The sequence below is a fragment of the Strix aluco genome, chromosome 7 (genome assembly GCF_031877795.1).
Source record: "Strix aluco isolate bStrAlu1 chromosome 7, bStrAlu1.hap1, whole genome shotgun sequence".
NCBI lineage: Eukaryota > Metazoa > Chordata > Aves > Strigiformes > Strigidae > Strix > Strix aluco.
This window is the reverse complement of record NC_133937.1, coordinates 20,822,641-20,841,222: the sequence shown is the minus strand read 5'-3', so window position 1 is coordinate 20,841,222 and position 18,582 is coordinate 20,822,641. Positions and strand designations below refer to the sequence as shown.

At 40.2% G+C, this 18,582-nt stretch overlaps 1 protein-coding gene across 1 annotated transcript; it reads left to right on the top strand.

The window, feature by feature from the left end:
- The first annotated feature begins 799 nt into the window (after positions 1-799).
- GDF10 (growth differentiation factor 10) lies at positions 800-13,618 on the top strand. Its single transcript, XM_074830043.1, has 3 exons — positions 800-1,162; positions 6,631-7,538; positions 12,589-13,618. Exons 1-3 carry the CDS (start codon positions 865-867, stop codon positions 12,778-12,780), a joined length of 1,398 nt encoding a protein of 465 aa, XP_074686144.1. The 5' UTR covers positions 800-864; the 3' UTR covers positions 12,781-13,618.
- The last annotated feature ends 4,964 nt before the right edge of the window (positions 13,619-18,582 follow it).

Sequence of the window (18,582 nt, the reverse complement as noted above, 5' to 3'; positions counted from 1 at the left end):
CGCCAGTATTCTCCTCCTTCAGATCACACATAGAAACAGCCCAATGACGAAAGTTTACCCATGCACAGCCCCTTTAACCCCTACTATTTAAGTATCTGCTTGGAATTATCAGTGACCCTTGTTGCACTCTTGGCTAGTTCACACTGGGTCTTCCAGAGTGTGGACCCACCGGAGACTTCTCTTTTCTCCGGGATCCTTGAAACAAACCCTGCTTACAGCGTTGCCTTTCCAAGACAGCACTGTCAGCTCTGCCGATCCAAACAGAAAAGACCCTTCCACTTCTTTCTGCACGTACGTGCGCGCCCTTTCCTTCTCATGCTGTCCCCGCCATCCACCCGCCCTCCCGTCCTTTCCCACCGCCTGCCTGCCCACTTGTTATCTATTTGCTTCTATCTTTTGAAAATTATTTTCGATCCCTCTCTCCCGCCCCGCGCTGGCAGCCAAGGTGCCGTCCTGCCGCAGCGCTCGCTACCACAGCGGTGGCGGTGCCATGTGTCTCCAATCAGCGGCTGTGCGCTAATTAATGTAGAGCCTTTCCCCGCTACGCTTTAAAGAGCGGGGAAGCCCCACGCTAGAGGAATGCAGGGTCCCCTCCCGCGAGTTCCCCCCGCACCCGGACCCCCGGCGCTGCCGCCCGCCGCCCCGGGCCGCAACTCCTCACCCGCGGGCCCGGGGATTGGCCCGGCGGAGGCAGCATCAGCGGCGGCGGGGGGGGGCCGCCCCCACCACCCTCCTCCTTCCCCCTCCCTCCCCGGCCCCGCCGCCCCCTCGCCCCGGTGCGGCAGGGCCAACCGGGAGACCCAGACGCAGGCAGCGACCGAGCCGCCGCCGCTCCGCACCCGGCCGCCCCGCAGCATCCCGCCGATGGCCGGCCGCCTGACCTGCTGCCTCCTGCTGTGGGCCCTGGGCCATGGGGGCTGCCGCTGGCCGGCGGGGGAGGGCGCCGGCAGCCCGCCCGCCTGCCCCGTCCAGCCGCCGGCCGCCCGGGACTCGTCCTCCCCCGGCCGCCACCCCCGCGGGGGCTCTTCGCTGCCCCCCGCGCTGGGCAGCGCCACTCAGGACATGGTAGCTGTCCACATGCTTAAGCTCTACGAGAAGTACAACCGGGAAGGGAGCCGGCCCGGCGACGGCAACACGGTCCGCAGCTTCAAAGCCAGGCCGGGTAAGACGGGCCGGGGGCGGGGGGCACGGCCGGAGCCCCCTGACTCCACTTTCGCTTTACAGTGGCGGGTTTGCGCCGAGGTTGTCAGTGCCTGCTGGGTGAATACTGGGGGGACCCTTGCGAACTACACGGACGCCGTGTCTCCCCTCCGCTCTGCGGACGGCGCCCACCTCCCCCGGTCCCCTCCCTCCCCCGAGAGCCTCTGCAGCAAGGTATCTCCCTTCGGAAAGCCTCCGCTGCTGTGGATGCAAACCACCGGCAAAAGAAGTGCTGTTCCCAGCGCACATCGCGCTGGATCGACAGATCTTCTCAGAGATGCTTGAGGCATAAAAGTAGTAGCGAGTGCTCCGGCCGCAGGTCCTCTCCTCCTGCTCCTCTCGCAGGCTTACGAGTTTCTGTTAGGAAGAGTGCCGCCTACGGGGCCGCCTAAAACTGCTCGGCATCTTAAACTTGTTGCACTGCCTAAATTAAACCTGAGAAGACGTCTGACCTCCCTCTCCCCAGTTTTACTCGGCTTGATTATGAGGGTGGAAGAGTATAGATACTGTGCCAAAACTACACATTTCATTAGCCCAGTCTTGCTTCAAAATAACAACTGTGCAAACCTCCTCTCTCACTCTTGAAATTTGTTATCCTTTGCCAAGGAAACCCAAACTATCTCTTCTGGAAAATGTTTTCCTTCTCTGGTTAACTCTTACAGATTATAACTAAGATCTTGGCTCTTAAAATAAGAACTATTATCAGTTTCTACAATATAATTTTCATTACCTTGCCAGAAATATTCTTATTTTTAATAGGTACATCCGATAGGTGAATTCAAAATTTGCTTTTGTGAGTCTCAAACTACTGCTCCTACATTTAAGTCTCATGTATAGAATACAATGCAGCACACAGCATTTTAGGGAATGGTTACTATAATGCACTATAATTCATACTCTCTCGTGCACCCCAACGTAATTTCTATCTGATGTCAAATGTAATATTAAAAAGTAACCATGTACAAGGAATCATATGCCATGGAAGGGTAAGTGGCTGATGAAAATATCTAGAAATCTAGGAGTTAGGATGTAAAGCAATTGCAGAGATTTGGGAGAGAAATAAATTGTCATACTCTAGATCATTAGCTAGCAGCTGCTATAGCGGTTAGGAAGGAACTTCCAGTGTAGATGGTTATTCCATGATCTCCTGCTATCACTCATTTTTCTGTGAACTGAGCAGCTGATATTGGCTGCTATGCAAGTAAGGCCCTAGACCACATGAGTGATTTGGGAAGAATGCAAGAATTGCACTATATTCTTTTTCTTCATTTTCCAAATAATCTGCTGAGCAAGTTATTTACATCTAAATGGATTAAATTCTGGTTTAAAACACTAAAATAGCAGCATTTTCTACCCACAGATAGACTGTACTGACCAATTACAAATCGGTATTATTTTGCTCATCTGTCAGATCATGAAACCAAGGTGGAGATGCCTGGAAGTAAATTGTCTTTCCATGCAATGGAAATAAAGTACACTTCTGTCCAAAATTCCTGTCTCCTGTGTACCTTCTCTGCTGGATTGCATCTTTCCCCAGTAACATGGCATGAAAGCAGAAGCTCCTCTGCAATGTTCCTTTGTTATAACAATAAATTGTATTTCTTTGTAATTCATCAACCTAGTGGTGAACAGTCTGAAATGACCCACAGACTGACACAAGATGAGGGAGGGGAGAAGAACCTCATCTGGCAGTATGTTTTTCTTTATATCCTCCAAGAAATTAGAGTATTTTCTTCTGAAAGAAGAAATTGGCAAGTTTTTCCAACAAGACAGAGAATGTCTGTTCTTTATAAAATACGGATGGTAATTCTGATCCTATTGAGATAAGCAAAAGAGACTACACCTACAATAATTTCCTTTTCATTATCCCAGGCAATGAACTTTTTTTTCTTAACACATGTACCTTTCAGAAAATCTGTAACCTCCTGTTCCTATGCTGCAGCTTAAAGCTGTTTGTTAGGGGACACTCAAGCATCACTGTTACAGCTGTCAAGATGAGGGCTCCAGAGGTGCCAAATATTTGTCTAGACTTAGTTTGCTCCTTTGTCATATGCATTACTGAGGTTTCCTCAACTCCACAGCTGTACTGTCATCCTATGTATCCCTTACAGGGTACAGGTGGTGTTAACTAGGTTACTGAATATGTAATATTCCTCTATATTCAACGTGAGGCAATTGCTCTATATATGCATGTGCTATTTCAGCATGTTCTGAATACAACTTCTTTGTGTTCCTCTAGCATTACTTATCACTTCAGGAAGAATGCTTCACAAACATCTGATCATCTTCTCTCAGATCACCTCTACATGTGTTCACAAGAGTTCATAATTTCTCTGATAAGGAGCTGAGAGACAGACTATGAACTAATTTCTCAAACTATTTTTTTCTTCAGGTGCCTTCCAGTTTTCAGGGAACTTTGTAGCTTTAGAAAATAGCACCAATTGACTGAAGTTAGTTACACATTCAAGTCCTAAGTGGTTTGTGACCAAATGTAAAATATTAAGTTATTGTCCTAGGTTGCTGAGATTGCGGGGAATTAGTCTTCATAGCAGCAATCTGCTGCCTCAGCCATGAAACTTGCCATAAATTGACTCTTGCAGCTCAGGCTCATTCCCTGGACACCATCCATCCTCTGTGCTAAACAAAGCCAAGACCTTGGTGAACAGTAGGAAATAGAAGCTATTTAATTAAGACTGTATCATGATGCATATGTGCAAGAAAACCAAATCAAGATTACACAGGGAACTGTGATTCTGGCCTCTAGAGCCTTGTTTTTAACATAATTTCATAGCTTAAAATATTTTAAATGAGGTTCTCTGCATATTTCTTTCTCACAAATGTGTTATCAGAAATACCATGTTTTGCTAATCTTCACTTACTGCAATGCAACATTCTCCTATGTGGATTACATACTAAAGGCTATTTTCTTTCCTTGGCCATTTGCCTTTTTTTTCTCTACTAATCTCTTGCATGTATCCTTCCACACATCTTGCCTGTATTCCTAACTTGAAGCTGCCTACAGTGATCAGAGGTAGATACAATCAGTAAAATATTAACAGCTTTAATGTATACAGCTAGTACAGTTCAACTCAGAGTAGACCTGGAAAATGTAACAATGCTTGGTTGACAGGTTGGTAAAAGCCTGAGCAATCTGATGCAATATGATAAATATGACTATGCTACATCCAAAACTCTCCTCAATTCCTAAAAAGCCTGTACTTCCAGGGTTCTTGCTTTTCAGTAGCTGCAGATTCACAGATTGTTACTCTGTTCTACAAAGAATTTTGACTTTTGAAGGGTTTGTTTCACTCTAGAATGCAGAATTAATTTACATTAATTAAAACTTCCTTTCTCTGAGCTATCATTACAAGTTACCTTCCCGTCTGAAACCCTGGGACTGCTGTTTGAAACGCCTTTATCTCAGTCATATCTATAGAACTGATGGTACTAGGAGCATTCTACTACTAAAAAAATTATTTAAAATTTCAACTGTACACAGCTCAGGTGGGGAGAGGCAGTGGATAGACTCCTTTTTCAGAAAATATGCCTTCTGAAATTAACAAACATTAGTAACAGCCTGGTGTTCTAAAGGAAGTACTATGATTATTCTCTTCCTTGATCTGAAAAATAGGCTAGCAGCTTTGTGAAATTTCTATGCTTCAAAGACTTGAATATAATCTAAACTCTTAAGTTTTTTCATAGTATGAGCACCTGTGCATAAGACTGGTGTTGATTAAAAGTTTACTAATAGGACTTCTGTCCTGAAATGACAGAAGCAAATAGGTTCTCATCACAGAATACTGTTTCTGTTAGCTGCTCTGCCACCAGTGAAACCATTATGTGGACATCAGTACAAGCTGTTCCACTTCACTGCATCAGGAAAAAAATACAGATGGTGTAGATGAAAATTGCATACTTGAACATTTGTACTTTCAGACTGTCTATGTGGGCCTGGGATTAATGAATATCTTAACCTGCTGTGGTTTAGTCCAAATGATGGTTCTATCCAGCATGAACTGGAAGACGGCAAGCACCAATTTAGTGAGATGTAGCACTATTCATTTCCATCTTTCAAGTGAAACTGCTTAAAAAGAAGAACATTCTGACAGGTGGCAGTTAACAGTAGTGCCTTTCTGCTGTTGCCAAAATTTCTGTGGCTTATCATCCACAGTGCATCGAAAAAGAAACCTAAGTGTTTCTGGGAAGACTGGCTGTTGGGTTTGTTGGTTTTTGGTTTTTTTTTTCTCTCTGCTGCCAGAGAATTTCCAGCTATATCAAAAAGGGCTGCCAGAGGGTTAACTAAAGATGCAAACTTACCCACTGAGTCCTTTGATGCATTCTAAGTACCAGCCTGAGCCTGGGAGAACAGGAATCACTTCTTGCTTCTGCCATCATTTTCCCGTATACTCTTGAGCTAGTAAAAAAAAAAAATATATATATATATATATATGATAGACTGTGAAGTCATGGTCTTTTGATTCTGGGATTACATTTTAACACATTAAGAGAGGTTTCCACTGTTTAAATAAACATGGTGTAAACAGTTACTAGTGTAAAATTGCTCATTTTCCTTGAGAGGAGGGTAGAGATGTAACTTGAGCACAAATTGTTTAACTAGCTAAAAAGAAACTATATCAAATGGAGTTTGAATTTTAAGAGTCAGTTCCTATTCAACAGTGGTTGTCACTAACTTCAAGCAGATCAAAACACAAGTCTTAGAAACCAAGTAGGTTTCTCAGTCCTTTAAACAAAGATCCTACATGATGCATACTGAAAAGGAGGATTGCTCATAAGAGTAACAGCCCCCAAAATGTGTTCCACTGCTTACTTCCAGCTCCCCTGTCAAATCTCTTGTGCACTATTTACGGATGATGAACTTCATATATTGTTGCCCACAGACTTAGTACCCAGAGATCTTTCAGGAATCTTCACAGTTAGTTTTAGATTAGACCATCTCAAATATTAACTGTAAACCTGGTTTTCAGCTAGTACACTGCGTAAGGTATCATTCTGAGCTCTGCCACAGGCAAATTTGATAGCTTCTCTGAGCTTGACTTTGTTATAAATGAAGTAGAAGCAAGGATTGCTTTTCTTGCCTGCCTGGAATGAAAGGCAGTCTGAAACTGAAAATCTGGGTAGAGTTTTATCCCTCATGTATGCAAAAGGTGCCCAGTGTGTTGGACAGTCCCAATGTTATTTAATATTGATATTAAATTTATATAAATATTGATATTGATATAAATATTGTTAGGGTTTTTTCCTCCTCTTACTAACCATAGTTTTAAGCTGAAGTGACAAGTTCACTATACTAACTGATTTGAAGTGGGTAAGTGAAAAGCAAAATTTGTTAATCCATTTTCATAAGAATAAGGGTTTGACTATCATTTTTGGTTTCAGATATTTATCCATGTTTTCCTTGTTCTCTTGCAGAATTCTTGGCCCAGAAGCCCTTGTACTGCTTCAATCTGACATCCATGCAGGATTCAGAGATGATCCTTGCTGCTACTTTTCACTTCTATGCTGACAAACGCCCTCGGCACCGGGAAGTGTTTTGCAAGCGGTCCAAGAATTCATCCTGCCGCCTCCTTCACCTGCCTCCAATCCTGAGGCTCAATCTCATTTTCCAAAGCATTCACCAGAATTCTGCCTATGGACTAGTGAAAGGGAACATCACCATGTTTATTCAAAGGAGAGGGGCTTGGCACGCAAAAGACATTTCACCCATCATAAAAGAATCAAAACAGGCTGGAGAGCTCATTCTCTGCGCTGAGCTGGATTCTGGGGAGAAACACCAGCGCTTCCCTGAACAGGTCACCAGTCATCTACCTTACATACTAGTTTATGCCAATGATCTTGCAATCTCTGAACCTAACAGTGTGGCAGTCACCCTACAGCGTTATGATCCATTCCCTTCCAATGACGGGGACCCAAATCTATCCCCTAATGCTTCTACTGATACCCGAGTGAGGAGGGATACGTACCTGTCTAGCTCTATTCAGAACAATGAGTTGCCAGAAGTAGATTATAACAACAATAAATACAACAAACATGACATATGGGAGAATGCCTACAAGTCCTTGAAACCAAAAGCCTCACGCAAAGACCGAAGGAGAAAAGGGCAAGAAAATACAGAAACACTTACAAAGTCTCAGGTGCTAAATTTTGATGAGAAAACAATGAAGAAAGCAAGGCGAAAACAATGGAATGAGCCAAGGATTTGTTCAAGAAGATACATGAAAGTTGACTTTGCTGATATTGGCTGGAATGAATGGATCATATCTCCCAAATCATTTGATGCCTACTACTGTGCAGGGGCATGTGAATTTCCAATGCCCAAGGTAGTATGTCTTTTTGTTGTTAGCTTGCAAACAGTAGATCTCCTGTTCTGCCTATCCAACTACTTCTTTCGTTAGATTTTCCTCTAGATTTTTACCTTTTTCACTGTGTTCTGTTGCCTTGTTCAGCTTAAATAATTTAAGCAGTATTGTTTCCATCAGTTTATTCATCAGAGTGCAAAAAGATTCCAAGTTATCTTTAAATGTAATCTGAAGCATAAGAAAAATGTCTCAGGTTTATCTTATAATTTCTCATCTTATACCTTGAAACCATAACATAAAGACTTAGGCAGCTTATTAAAATATGGTTACACACACTAAATCATCAAACTACTCTGTTGTGGTAGCAGAAGTATAAAGTATTATATGCTAATAATAAAACAAGCTACTGTATTAGAGTATTTCTGAATTCCACTGCTAACACCTTAGGAGAAAAATGCAGAGTAGTGACACTGAGCTAATTTTAACTTTAAGAAACTGCCTGTCACTTTGAAAATAAGAATGCTGGTTAAGCTGATGTTTGTGTCGCAAAATCCTCTGCTGCTTTTTTTAATTTACTAAAATGTTAGAATTAAAACAATTCTGCTGGAACAAAAAAGTTGATTTACCTTATGTGGCTGGAAATGCCATATATCATCTGTCTGTAACATTCTAAAGCTAGCGTACTGAATTCCTCCTATAGAAGCAGTGTGAGATTTGCTAATAGAGAGGCAAACATGACTTCCTGCTCCAATGGAATTTTGATTTGGCTCATTCCCACTCACTTGCTGTATGGCAAGAAGTAGAAAATGTGGCAATCCTATGTAGCACGAGAATTATCAGCTTTTTATAGGGTTTTCAAGTAATGGGGGAGGGGAGGATTTGAAGCACTGCATAACCTGCATGTTTAGAAACTGTAATTATTTTGCAATTCTACCTACAAATGGCCTGATTATTTATTCTACTGATATTTTTACACGTGGTCAGTCAGCACATAAATAACGGATAGTGTTTTACAGCAGAGAATTTCAAAGCTCTGAGTCCGTAATCTGCCTTACTTTACTTACAGGGAGATTGATGTGTGTTTGTGTTGAAATAAGTAGTACGATTTCAGAAAGAATAGATATGCAGGCTAGTTTAAGTCCAGGAACAGTGGAAATCCAGACATCACGGTAGGGTGTACAAATCTAACCACATGTTCTTGTGTAGCTGGCCGATGCTGAACCATGTATACATAAATTGATACATGGTCTGGTAAGAATTGAAGCTTGCACAGGCTCACATACAAATTCACTTTGTTGTTGTAGTATAAAGAGATTGTGCAACACAATTACCATTTACCTTATCTGAAACAAAACACAGCCTGGGAATATGGGTTCTCTGCCATAGACCCACAGTCTAATGCACCATTCATACATACCAAAGCAAAAAATTTTAAAAAAAGATGGATTTACACATCTGGCTTCTTGCGAGCAAAACAGCGTGACACAAAAGCTGACAGAACCAAAAGAGAGTGGCTCTGTTTATAGCTGGAATAGTTAAATAAGCTTATACTGCGGACATATAATGTCATATCTAGAAATATTACTTCCACTCCTAAGCCAAAGGCCACATTAAGGGTATTCATGAAGATTTGGTCTACACAATCAACCTGTGATGGAAAACAGACACCTTATTTCCAAGGTACTCTTTTAGTACTGTGGAGACAGAATTATATACCTGGTATGTTGAGAATCATCACACTGTATGATTTTTTTTTTTTAAGTATTGGTACATCACTCTGCACATTTGCTTTAAACTGCAATTCTTGATCTAGATACAAAACAGCTCTGGCACAAATCTTGTCATAGAGAGTTCATCTAACTTACTGGTGAGGTTTTTATTCCCTAAACGGTGAGCAGGAAGGCTAGCTTATATGGTTAATAACAGCTGGCTGCACTGCTGCATTTGCCAAATAAATGCTAGTCCTACTTGTGGTAGAAGTAGGTGGGAACATACCCTTTCTCTGGTCTACAGTAACTAGAATTCTCTTGATTTCATCCTTGTAAGTGTATCAGTTCATGAGTTTCCTTTTGAGAGTTGAATTCAAACCTGAAAACAAAACTTTCCTGAAGCTAAGAAGCATTGGTTATTGAGCGGGGGGGGGTGGGGGGATGGGGGCGTTAGAGGTGCAAATCCATGATAAAACAGACTTTATAAGGGGAGTAAGCCAGGCAGAAGGGGAGGGGCTAAAGTAGTTCAAACCTGCTGTTCAATTGCTTTTTGGCTACATCACCTTCCTTCTATTTTCTGAGGCCCAAAATGTTCCTCAGCTAGGATTGTCCTAGAGGTTAAGTAACATCAGAACCTGGCCTGGTGTATATAACTTAGCAGCCAACATCAGCACTTCCTCAGTGCCATCACTACTGGGCATTCAACTCATTATTTCAAGCTTTCCACTTAAGCACATCAGTACAAGGCTAATGTGAAGCCTAGCCCATGATCACTGAACACTCATGCCAGGTTTCCAGAAAGGCTGGAAAATTTGGAGCCTGGCTGGATGTGGGATGGGTGTGCTCTCTGGCTCTGCTGTAGTTATAGGGCTCAAGCAGTCAGATTCTGTACAGAGCAATAGTACGTAACTCTCTTTTTCCTCTATAAGCATTTCTGTGCATAGTGTATACACTTGCAGGCATTAGAAACGTAATTAGTGCTGCTGTCTTGGTAGACAGCTGCTCACACTAGACTTTGCTCACATCTATTTGTTCCTTGCAGATATTAGAGACTGCACAGCTGGAGAAGATCCTAGTAGGATCTTCTGCAGGTTCATGCTCAGGAATCCTGTACGTCAGTAACTGGCTGAGGGCAATGATTGCTATCTGCTGCACAGGGCCAACAAATTCTGTTTCAGTAGCCCGTTAGGATCTGTGGCTATTTCAAATAACAATATGAAATAACAAAGGTGCTAGGAACATTTCAGGAGGTTTTTCATAAAGGTTAAAGTAAGAACTTGATTCTAGAAGCTCTAGTTATTTGAATTTCTAAACTCTCCAGTTGTTTTAAAACATGAAAGCTACTTCTGTCTCTCTCTTGCTGTCCAGATTTGCTGACATGGTCAATGCGGGTAGAAGCTTACTTCTACTTCACATAGCAACTGTGAGACTAAGTCGCTGTTGCTTGTCTGTGGACAGCTTTGAAATCTAAAGATGCATGGCAGCATGAGAGAGCAAGCTGTTGCTAATTATGCCAACATATGCTAATTACAGAAAGGCACTTTCCAGGATTGGTCACTTGTTGGGACTTGGCTATAGGGATGCTGTCTTGAAGCCCTGAAGGATCAAGGATGGATTTCACAGTTCCTCCTTGTAATGGCTCAAATGAGATCACTTTAGTTAAGGAACATCTGAAAGCCTTATTAGCAATTAAGGTTTGGATCTGATTTGCTGATATGTTACACTTAAAGCAAATGTATCAAAACTGAATTATCCTAAAAAATAGCTCCTTTGTTATACCCATGGACTGCATAACTTTTCATGTTGAAATGAAAAATCATGGTTTGCATATATTCAATTATTATTTGAAAGACAGAGAAGATAGAGAAGACATTAATTCTTCTCACTTGAAGTATCTGCTTCCATGTGGAGATGTGCAAAGTCCCTATTTGTTGTCCCACAGATGTCATTTTCCACTCGATATACAGCTGTGTACTGACAGTGATAAAGATTTCATGTGCCATGTATACCAGATCTGTGCAGAAAACTCATGAAACTGTAGCAAAAGGCTTGATATGACTAACACAATTTTCCTAGTGTTACTGTACTTATTTGTCTGGGACAACATAAGCATGACAACTGAACAGGAGTCACTGAAGCTGCAGCCACAGTGGTGGGTTGCATGCCATACTATTGCCTTATGTAACTGGAGCACATGCATTCCACGCTATCCTGAGGCAATGACAAAGAAAGGCTGTCACTCCATCACCAGTAAACCTGTGCTTGGCTCTGTGTACCTCAAGCAACAGAAGTGGTGAAAACTGTTTAGCACTATTCAGTTGCTCAGACTACAACAGTCAAGTGTAGCTTGTGAATAAAGGCTGAAAAAAAAAAAGTGTTACATTTAACTACTAAACAGTATACTATTTACATATCTTAACTTTTGCCTTTTCTTATTCTCACTGCTGTCATGCCTAATGGCTGCCTCCTCTTCTCAAATACTTCTTCTTGTGTTGTTTACTGCATCCAAAAATCAATAGTAGAAATAAAATTGTGGCTCAGTATCATGAACAATATATAGACATAAAGCTGCTGTGAAACCTCACTTCATACTTTTCCTGCCCTCTCAGCCCTTTGTTTTCTTCTCCCACTTTGAGACTAGCTCGGGGGGCAGGGACAGGGAAAGCCTGGTGAGAAAGGCAGAGGGAAGCAGGCAAAGACTACAAGTATGAAGTTGCCATGGGGTTATGATCAGAAAGGCTCTGTCAGGTTGTTTGACCATTCTAGACTGACTCCCCCTTGCGGACACTACTCTGGAGCACTCTGCTCTTTTAAAAGAGTAAGTACTCCAGGAAAAAGTAACTAATTCCAGGTTAGCGTACATGAGGAGAAATCGTACTGGAACATAGGGATAGTTATTTTGAAAATACTTACAGTAGCCAATTTTCCAACTCAGACAAGTGGTTAAAAAAAAAAAAAAAAACAAAAAAACAAAAACAAACAAAAGATAGCATCTTAGGAATAAGAAGTACTAAGACCTTAGACCACCTTAGACCTTCTCTCCTGCATACCTGCCTCCAGCATCTAGTAATGTGCAGTCAGGGACATCCTTTCTTCAAGCTACTGAGTGCTGGCTGTGCCACCAGTGCCCTCCTCTGGTATTTATAAAGGCAGCATAAGGAGCACAAAATACCAGTTGGATACACCCTGAGCAGGAAAGCTGGAAGTGTGAGTGACTGACTATGCTGCATGGTCCTGTGATTCAATCACATATATTCACTTTTTTGAAAAACAAAAAAACATAATTGTTGTCATTTTCCAAGTCCATTTGGGAAAGTGACTACTCATAAATGAAGCGATAACTATTTCCTTCTCTGTTCCAGATTGTCCGGCCATCAAATCATGCTACAATCCAGAGCATCGTAAAAGCAGTAGGAATCATTCCTGGCATCCCAGAACCCTGCTGCGTTCCTGACAAAATGAGCTCACTCAGTGTCCTGTTCTTAGATGAGAACAAAAATGTTGTTTTAAAGGTATATCCCAACATGTCTGTTGAAACTTGCGCCTGCCGATAAGTTCATACAGACACATCTTTTACAAGACCCACACATCTGCTCGACTATACTGGGAAAGTTGTAAATGGGAAATGAATCCACTTGTATTGATGAATGAATGCAAGCCTACAATTCCTCTACAGAAAGCATGCGGAGAGAGACTAAAATGACACATATGCTCACCTGGAAGGATATGTCTTACTGTCGTCGTTTGTCTTTCATATTCATCTTCCAGGAATTCAATACTTTTACAAATGTCTTCCTAACCCACCTAGCCAAGACACCTGGTGTTTAGTGAGAAATTTAAGTGTAAAGTTTTCCATAATCAAAGGATTAAAATACGTTTTTATATGCTATTTTTCTGACTATTTTATCTCTTCAGTTAACTGAGAAGATGGGACGTGAACTTGCAAAGGCAGGCTTATTTTAGAATATCCCTTTTGTACACAAATCAAAACTTTTTTCCTAAAACACTCATATGCTTAATCTGCATATTTATACTGAAAAAAATGCTGTAATAAAGGGCTTAAAATGTATATTTTTTTTGGGATGCAAGTATAGTGCACTGCATAAGCTTTCATATAAACAGTATGTTAATATAGCCATTTTCAGTTACCCTTCCCTAATATATAATTTGTTCTACAAAAGTCATATGTAATAGCCCACACTTTTGGTTTGCTGGATAATTTCAAGTTGTTAAACATACTCTCTGAGTAACACATACAATATAGTAATATGTTGAAATACTAAAAATAAAATAACCAAGATTTATATTTTTGTAAATTATACTTTATATCCTCTAGATTGTTACATGCTTTTAACAAAAGCTAATAAATTAAAGGTACAGTAGTATCTAAAATAGTTGAATTGTCTTTCTATAAATGCACGGTTACATTCTCTTAATTAGATGGAAACATGTAAATACATGTTAAGCTTGTCATAATGCACCTCAGTAGATTAAAGACAGAAGGGAATACTATGATCACCTTCACTGACCTCCTGCATAGCACAGATCAAAGAACCTTGCTCAGTAGTTTCTGCACCATGCATTATGGAACTTCTGTTTTGAGCTTGGGAATATCTTTGAAAAACATGCATAAATTTGGCTTTAAAGATTTCATGTGATAGAATATCTCTACTGGACTACAAGTAGTTGTTCCAAAAGTTAGTGCTCTTTGTTCATATGCAGTGGCTTAATCCCAGTCTGAATTTGCTGAGCTTTAGCTTCAATTCACTGGATCTTACTGTAACCTATTTTATTAGATCCCTTTTATCTATTATCCAAAATACTTTCACTGTGTATTTTTAGTATATAGAGCAGTGTCAAATTACATTTTGGCTAAGATTTAAATGGATACTTTGTTGTCTTGTTCTAAGCCTCAAAACAATTTCTCACAGCTCTTTTCTGAACTCTTTCCAGAACTTTCATTAACTTTCTTTTCCAACAATGAACATCAAAATGGGACACAATATTTCGCAGTGGTTCCGTTAGAAGTCTTTACAGAAATAAAGTCTCTGCATCCCTCTAACTCCTGTACAATCCTCTGTTGGTACATTTATGGTAGTCCTTGTAACTGCAGCACTCCTTTAAGAGCTCATGTTCTATCATTCTGCCTGTCAATCCTCTTTCTCAGTGTCCCTGCATGACAGGACACACTTATACATATTCCATTTTCACCCACCTGCTGTACAATAGCATAGGCACACCAGGAGTGTAACAAACTTCTGAAGTCTGTGAAGTAACAGAGAGTGCAAGATAGGGAGTGTTTCCTCCTCAAGAGACAGTCTAACCTTCTGCACTATCTTGTCCTATTAAGAGTCATATTGTTTAGGGGAGGGATACTACACACATTATCTTCTGATGAATGACTAACTGGAAGGCTCCTATGGTGCTAAGGTGCTAAGTAACTTCTGCCACCAATATTCCATGCTCATGTGGTACAAATTCCCGGGCAACAGAGGCGTGTAAATGTGGTAGTTCCTGACAACTTACATAAAAGCAAGATTCAGTGTGTATGGTAGTCTCTGCAAGATTACTCTCACAGCAGTTCTTGCTACTTCCTCCTAAACAGCTCTTAATAAGAAGTAGATAGTTCTAAGGCACCTTGTAGCGACTGCCAGTTATGACTGCCAAAAGATCATGGATCCAGCTAGGCATTTCTTCTTCTCCCAAAGCACTACAGTGATTTTCACTGGCACTACTGGGACAAACTTTTGTATACTGTTGCCGTTAAAGATCTCCCTTAAAAATGTGTTGTGTTTTTATAAATCATGAGAAACTCAACTACAGTTAACAAAGTAATGCTAATGCATAAAGACAAATTTAAAAGTTCTCAGAAATTCATCATTTATTCCTACAGAACAGCCATAAGCATAAAACTTTTCAAAGTATCTTAAATCATTGTCATTTCTGTTCTCTATGAAAATCTACCCTTTTCTGTAGGTCTAGTCTTGCTCCCATTTAGCACCAGCTCTGAACAGCACGATGTATTAGCCTGGTATGCTTAAGTTCTCACCTATTGCATTTTGTTTTCCTTAAAGAATCTTTTCTATATCTTGAATTAGTCCTGGGTACAAACTTTCTTTCCAAGATGTGCTGATGCAAGCAATTAGGTAAGAGATAACATCCTATGATCTGTTATATCTATAGGACATAAGGGAAAATGCTACTCCTATACTCATTAAGATGCCTATAAAACCTTGAAAAGTTCGGTCTGCATTTAAAGTTTTGTTGGCAAAACTATGTTATTTAGGATGGGCAAAACAAAATTATACCTGTTAAGTGGCATAGCTCTCAAGGCATACCCTTACTACACAAGCAGTATAATTCTCTTATTAGTAAAGTTTATTTCATTTGGAGTTTAGCTGTACTGGTTGATTCTCCAATGTGAACAAGGTCTTAAACCACTATTTGTTTAGTGGTTTAAGCTACTACTTCCCGGGTCTTCGGTATTTGGATGTCTAATCTTCCTCTAGAAAAAGAAACTGCATTTGAAACGGCACAAATGCAGTCAGCTGCTGCTGGAAGACACTGATATCTTTACTCTCCTGGTTCCAACAGATCTTTTGATTTCTGTGAACATCCTGTAAACCATTCCACTCAATGTTTAAGTTTCTAGAGAAAGTTACTATTGACAAACACTTAAAATAGCAGGTCAAGATAATTCCACTAACTAATCCTGAAAGAATTGAGGATATATTAAAATGGGATGATTAAAGACAGACAAAACAGAAAAACAGCCAATACTAGCCAGCAAAGTGTTAAGGACATTTTTTTTCTAAAACAAATCCCATTTCATTCCTTGAGGCCACAGTTAACATGTTAACATGCCAGAGGTAACAGCAACAACCAGAATGTACCTAGGTTTTTGTGGAGTATTTCAATTCACTTGCACAAGGCTGCATAATTGAAAGAAACCACTGAACAATATTAATATATTTGTGTATCACATGAGTTAACAATTGTCTCACACCAAACCTCAAAGAGCAGCTTTCAAAAGGAATTGCCACTGAATGAAACTGTTCATTGTAAAGTTTCTGCAAAGCTAACACTTGGCCTGACACTATTTGACATCTTTATATATGAACTGGAAGCCTGTATATAACAACCCCCACAGTGTTTGCAGAAGACAGAGTTTAGGCGAGAGGTATTTACATAGATCACTTGATCTAGCTGCACTTTATGTAATCAAAATTCATTTTAATGTAGGCAGGTGCAGAACTTAGTATCTAGGTACATGGAATGGAGACTGCTCCTACTGAGTAAAAGACTGCACCCTTGAAAGCCATAACTCAAAACAATTTTTGTGGGTATCATGGATTTATGGCACAGTATGAGCATCCAGGGTGATGTTATGTAAAGAGAGCTAATGCAAGCTTTGAAAAGGCACACATTGGAGTAGTGAACCACATAAGGAAAGGAGATTTTATTTCTGCATATGGCACCGGTGGAGTGCCACTAGAAAACTAAGTATAGCACCAGTGTTCACCTTCTCAAAAAGACATTCAAATTCTGAAAGAGACATGAAAAAGAAACAAAAACAGTTAGAGAAAATGTCTTATAACATGTGACTAAGAAGTACTATCTGTTTATTTTATCAGAAAGCAAACTGAGAAGTAACTTGATTACACTGTACGAGTACTTCGACAGAGAGAAAATGCCAGCACTATGGGGTTCCTTAAGCCAGCCAGAAAGTTACAAGAACTCCTGTCTAGGTGAAGCCAGGCACAATGAAAAAATAAATGAAGTACCATTGGTTTTTATGTGTAAATGATAATCTTTTAGAGTAAGTGCTACAAATTTGAAGAAATCTTCGATTCCTTGACATCTTCAGATAAATTCTGGAGACCTTTAAAAACTTATGTTTTAGCCAAACACAAGTAATTGGGGTCTGCATGCAGCTAGGAAACACAAAGGTAAAAAGTAAAACGTAACAGTCTTGTTATGCAGGAGACCAGGATCAATGACAAATAATTCTTTCTGATTTTACACCATAGGAACATTATTAACCAGGATCTTGGATCCCAGTTGTTACTTGAACAGACATGTAAGTGAGTATCTGAGAAGTCTTTAAACACTGTGTATGCACTGCTAGAAAACTGGAGAAGGATGGCCAGCAAGGACAAAAGGTCTGCATCTTTGCAATGAGATTTTTTTAATGTAAAAGCTCATAATACTATTCAGACTTTATGGCATGTGTACAGTATGGACTGAGTTGTGCTTAGAAAAAATGATACATTGATATTACAGATAAAACACTTAAGTACCATTAGATTAAATCATAATGAATTCATTAAGATAAATAGCGAGTGATATTTTTATCTATAAATAAACTAGGTTTTTTTTCTTCTGTATCATGAGAAATTCTGCCATCAGTCTTGTATTTTTGCCTTGGCCCACTCTTCTCATGGATAACAGTATCTTCATAGATAATCTTCTGCATCTTCACGGAGACCTTCTACTTTCTATGTGGCCTTAGAAGGCCTAATTCTGTCTTCATTCTGAGGTCACTGAAATAATGACTGATTGTTCTTGGACTGGACTGACCATTAAGAATCTAAGAAATATATAAGATACTTTCAAAAAAAGACTAAATTCCCATACACCAAAGGAATCAAACTGAAAATGGCAAACAACATGAAGCAAACTTGACACAAAACAGATATTTCACTGTGTACAAACAATAGCTCTTGGCTGATAAACGGAAAGAAGTTTTAAGGTTGTTTGTATTGTGATGAGATCACATCTTGCAGAATCACAGGTCTCCATCAAATGATTGGGGATTTTCTGATGGCACATGAAGCGACTCTAATAACGATTTGTGAGATGTTATTTACTAATAGCTAATAGAGTTTCTAGGTCTCTGTTTTATAGTCTTGATGAAAACAGTGTAATCTTCTACGTCCCTAAGAAAGCTTCTCTCTGTGCTGGCAAGGAAATGATAGAAGAGTGTAATTAAGCAATGATGACCCTAAAGTGAAATGTGGATTCTTTACAATATACAATGTCCTTCCCACCAGCCACATGTGTTTGTCAGATGTTTACAGAATCTTCATTAACTAAGAGCTTTGCTAGATAACAGAAGCTGAAGCATGGCATCAATGACTCTGATAAGGGCAAGTGTACAACCAATCTGCTTGACAACTGACAAGAGGCTGGGGTTTGAAGCAGACTGCAAAAAGAACACAAGAAGTGATTTGCAAAGGGCATTCTAGTTGTTTGCCTTCCATCTCCTTTCCTCTGTCTGTAATGAAACAAGCCTTTTAATTAGCTAAAATACTCTTGTCCTCTTGTCTCTCCACCAGAAAGTAAATATAGAAGAA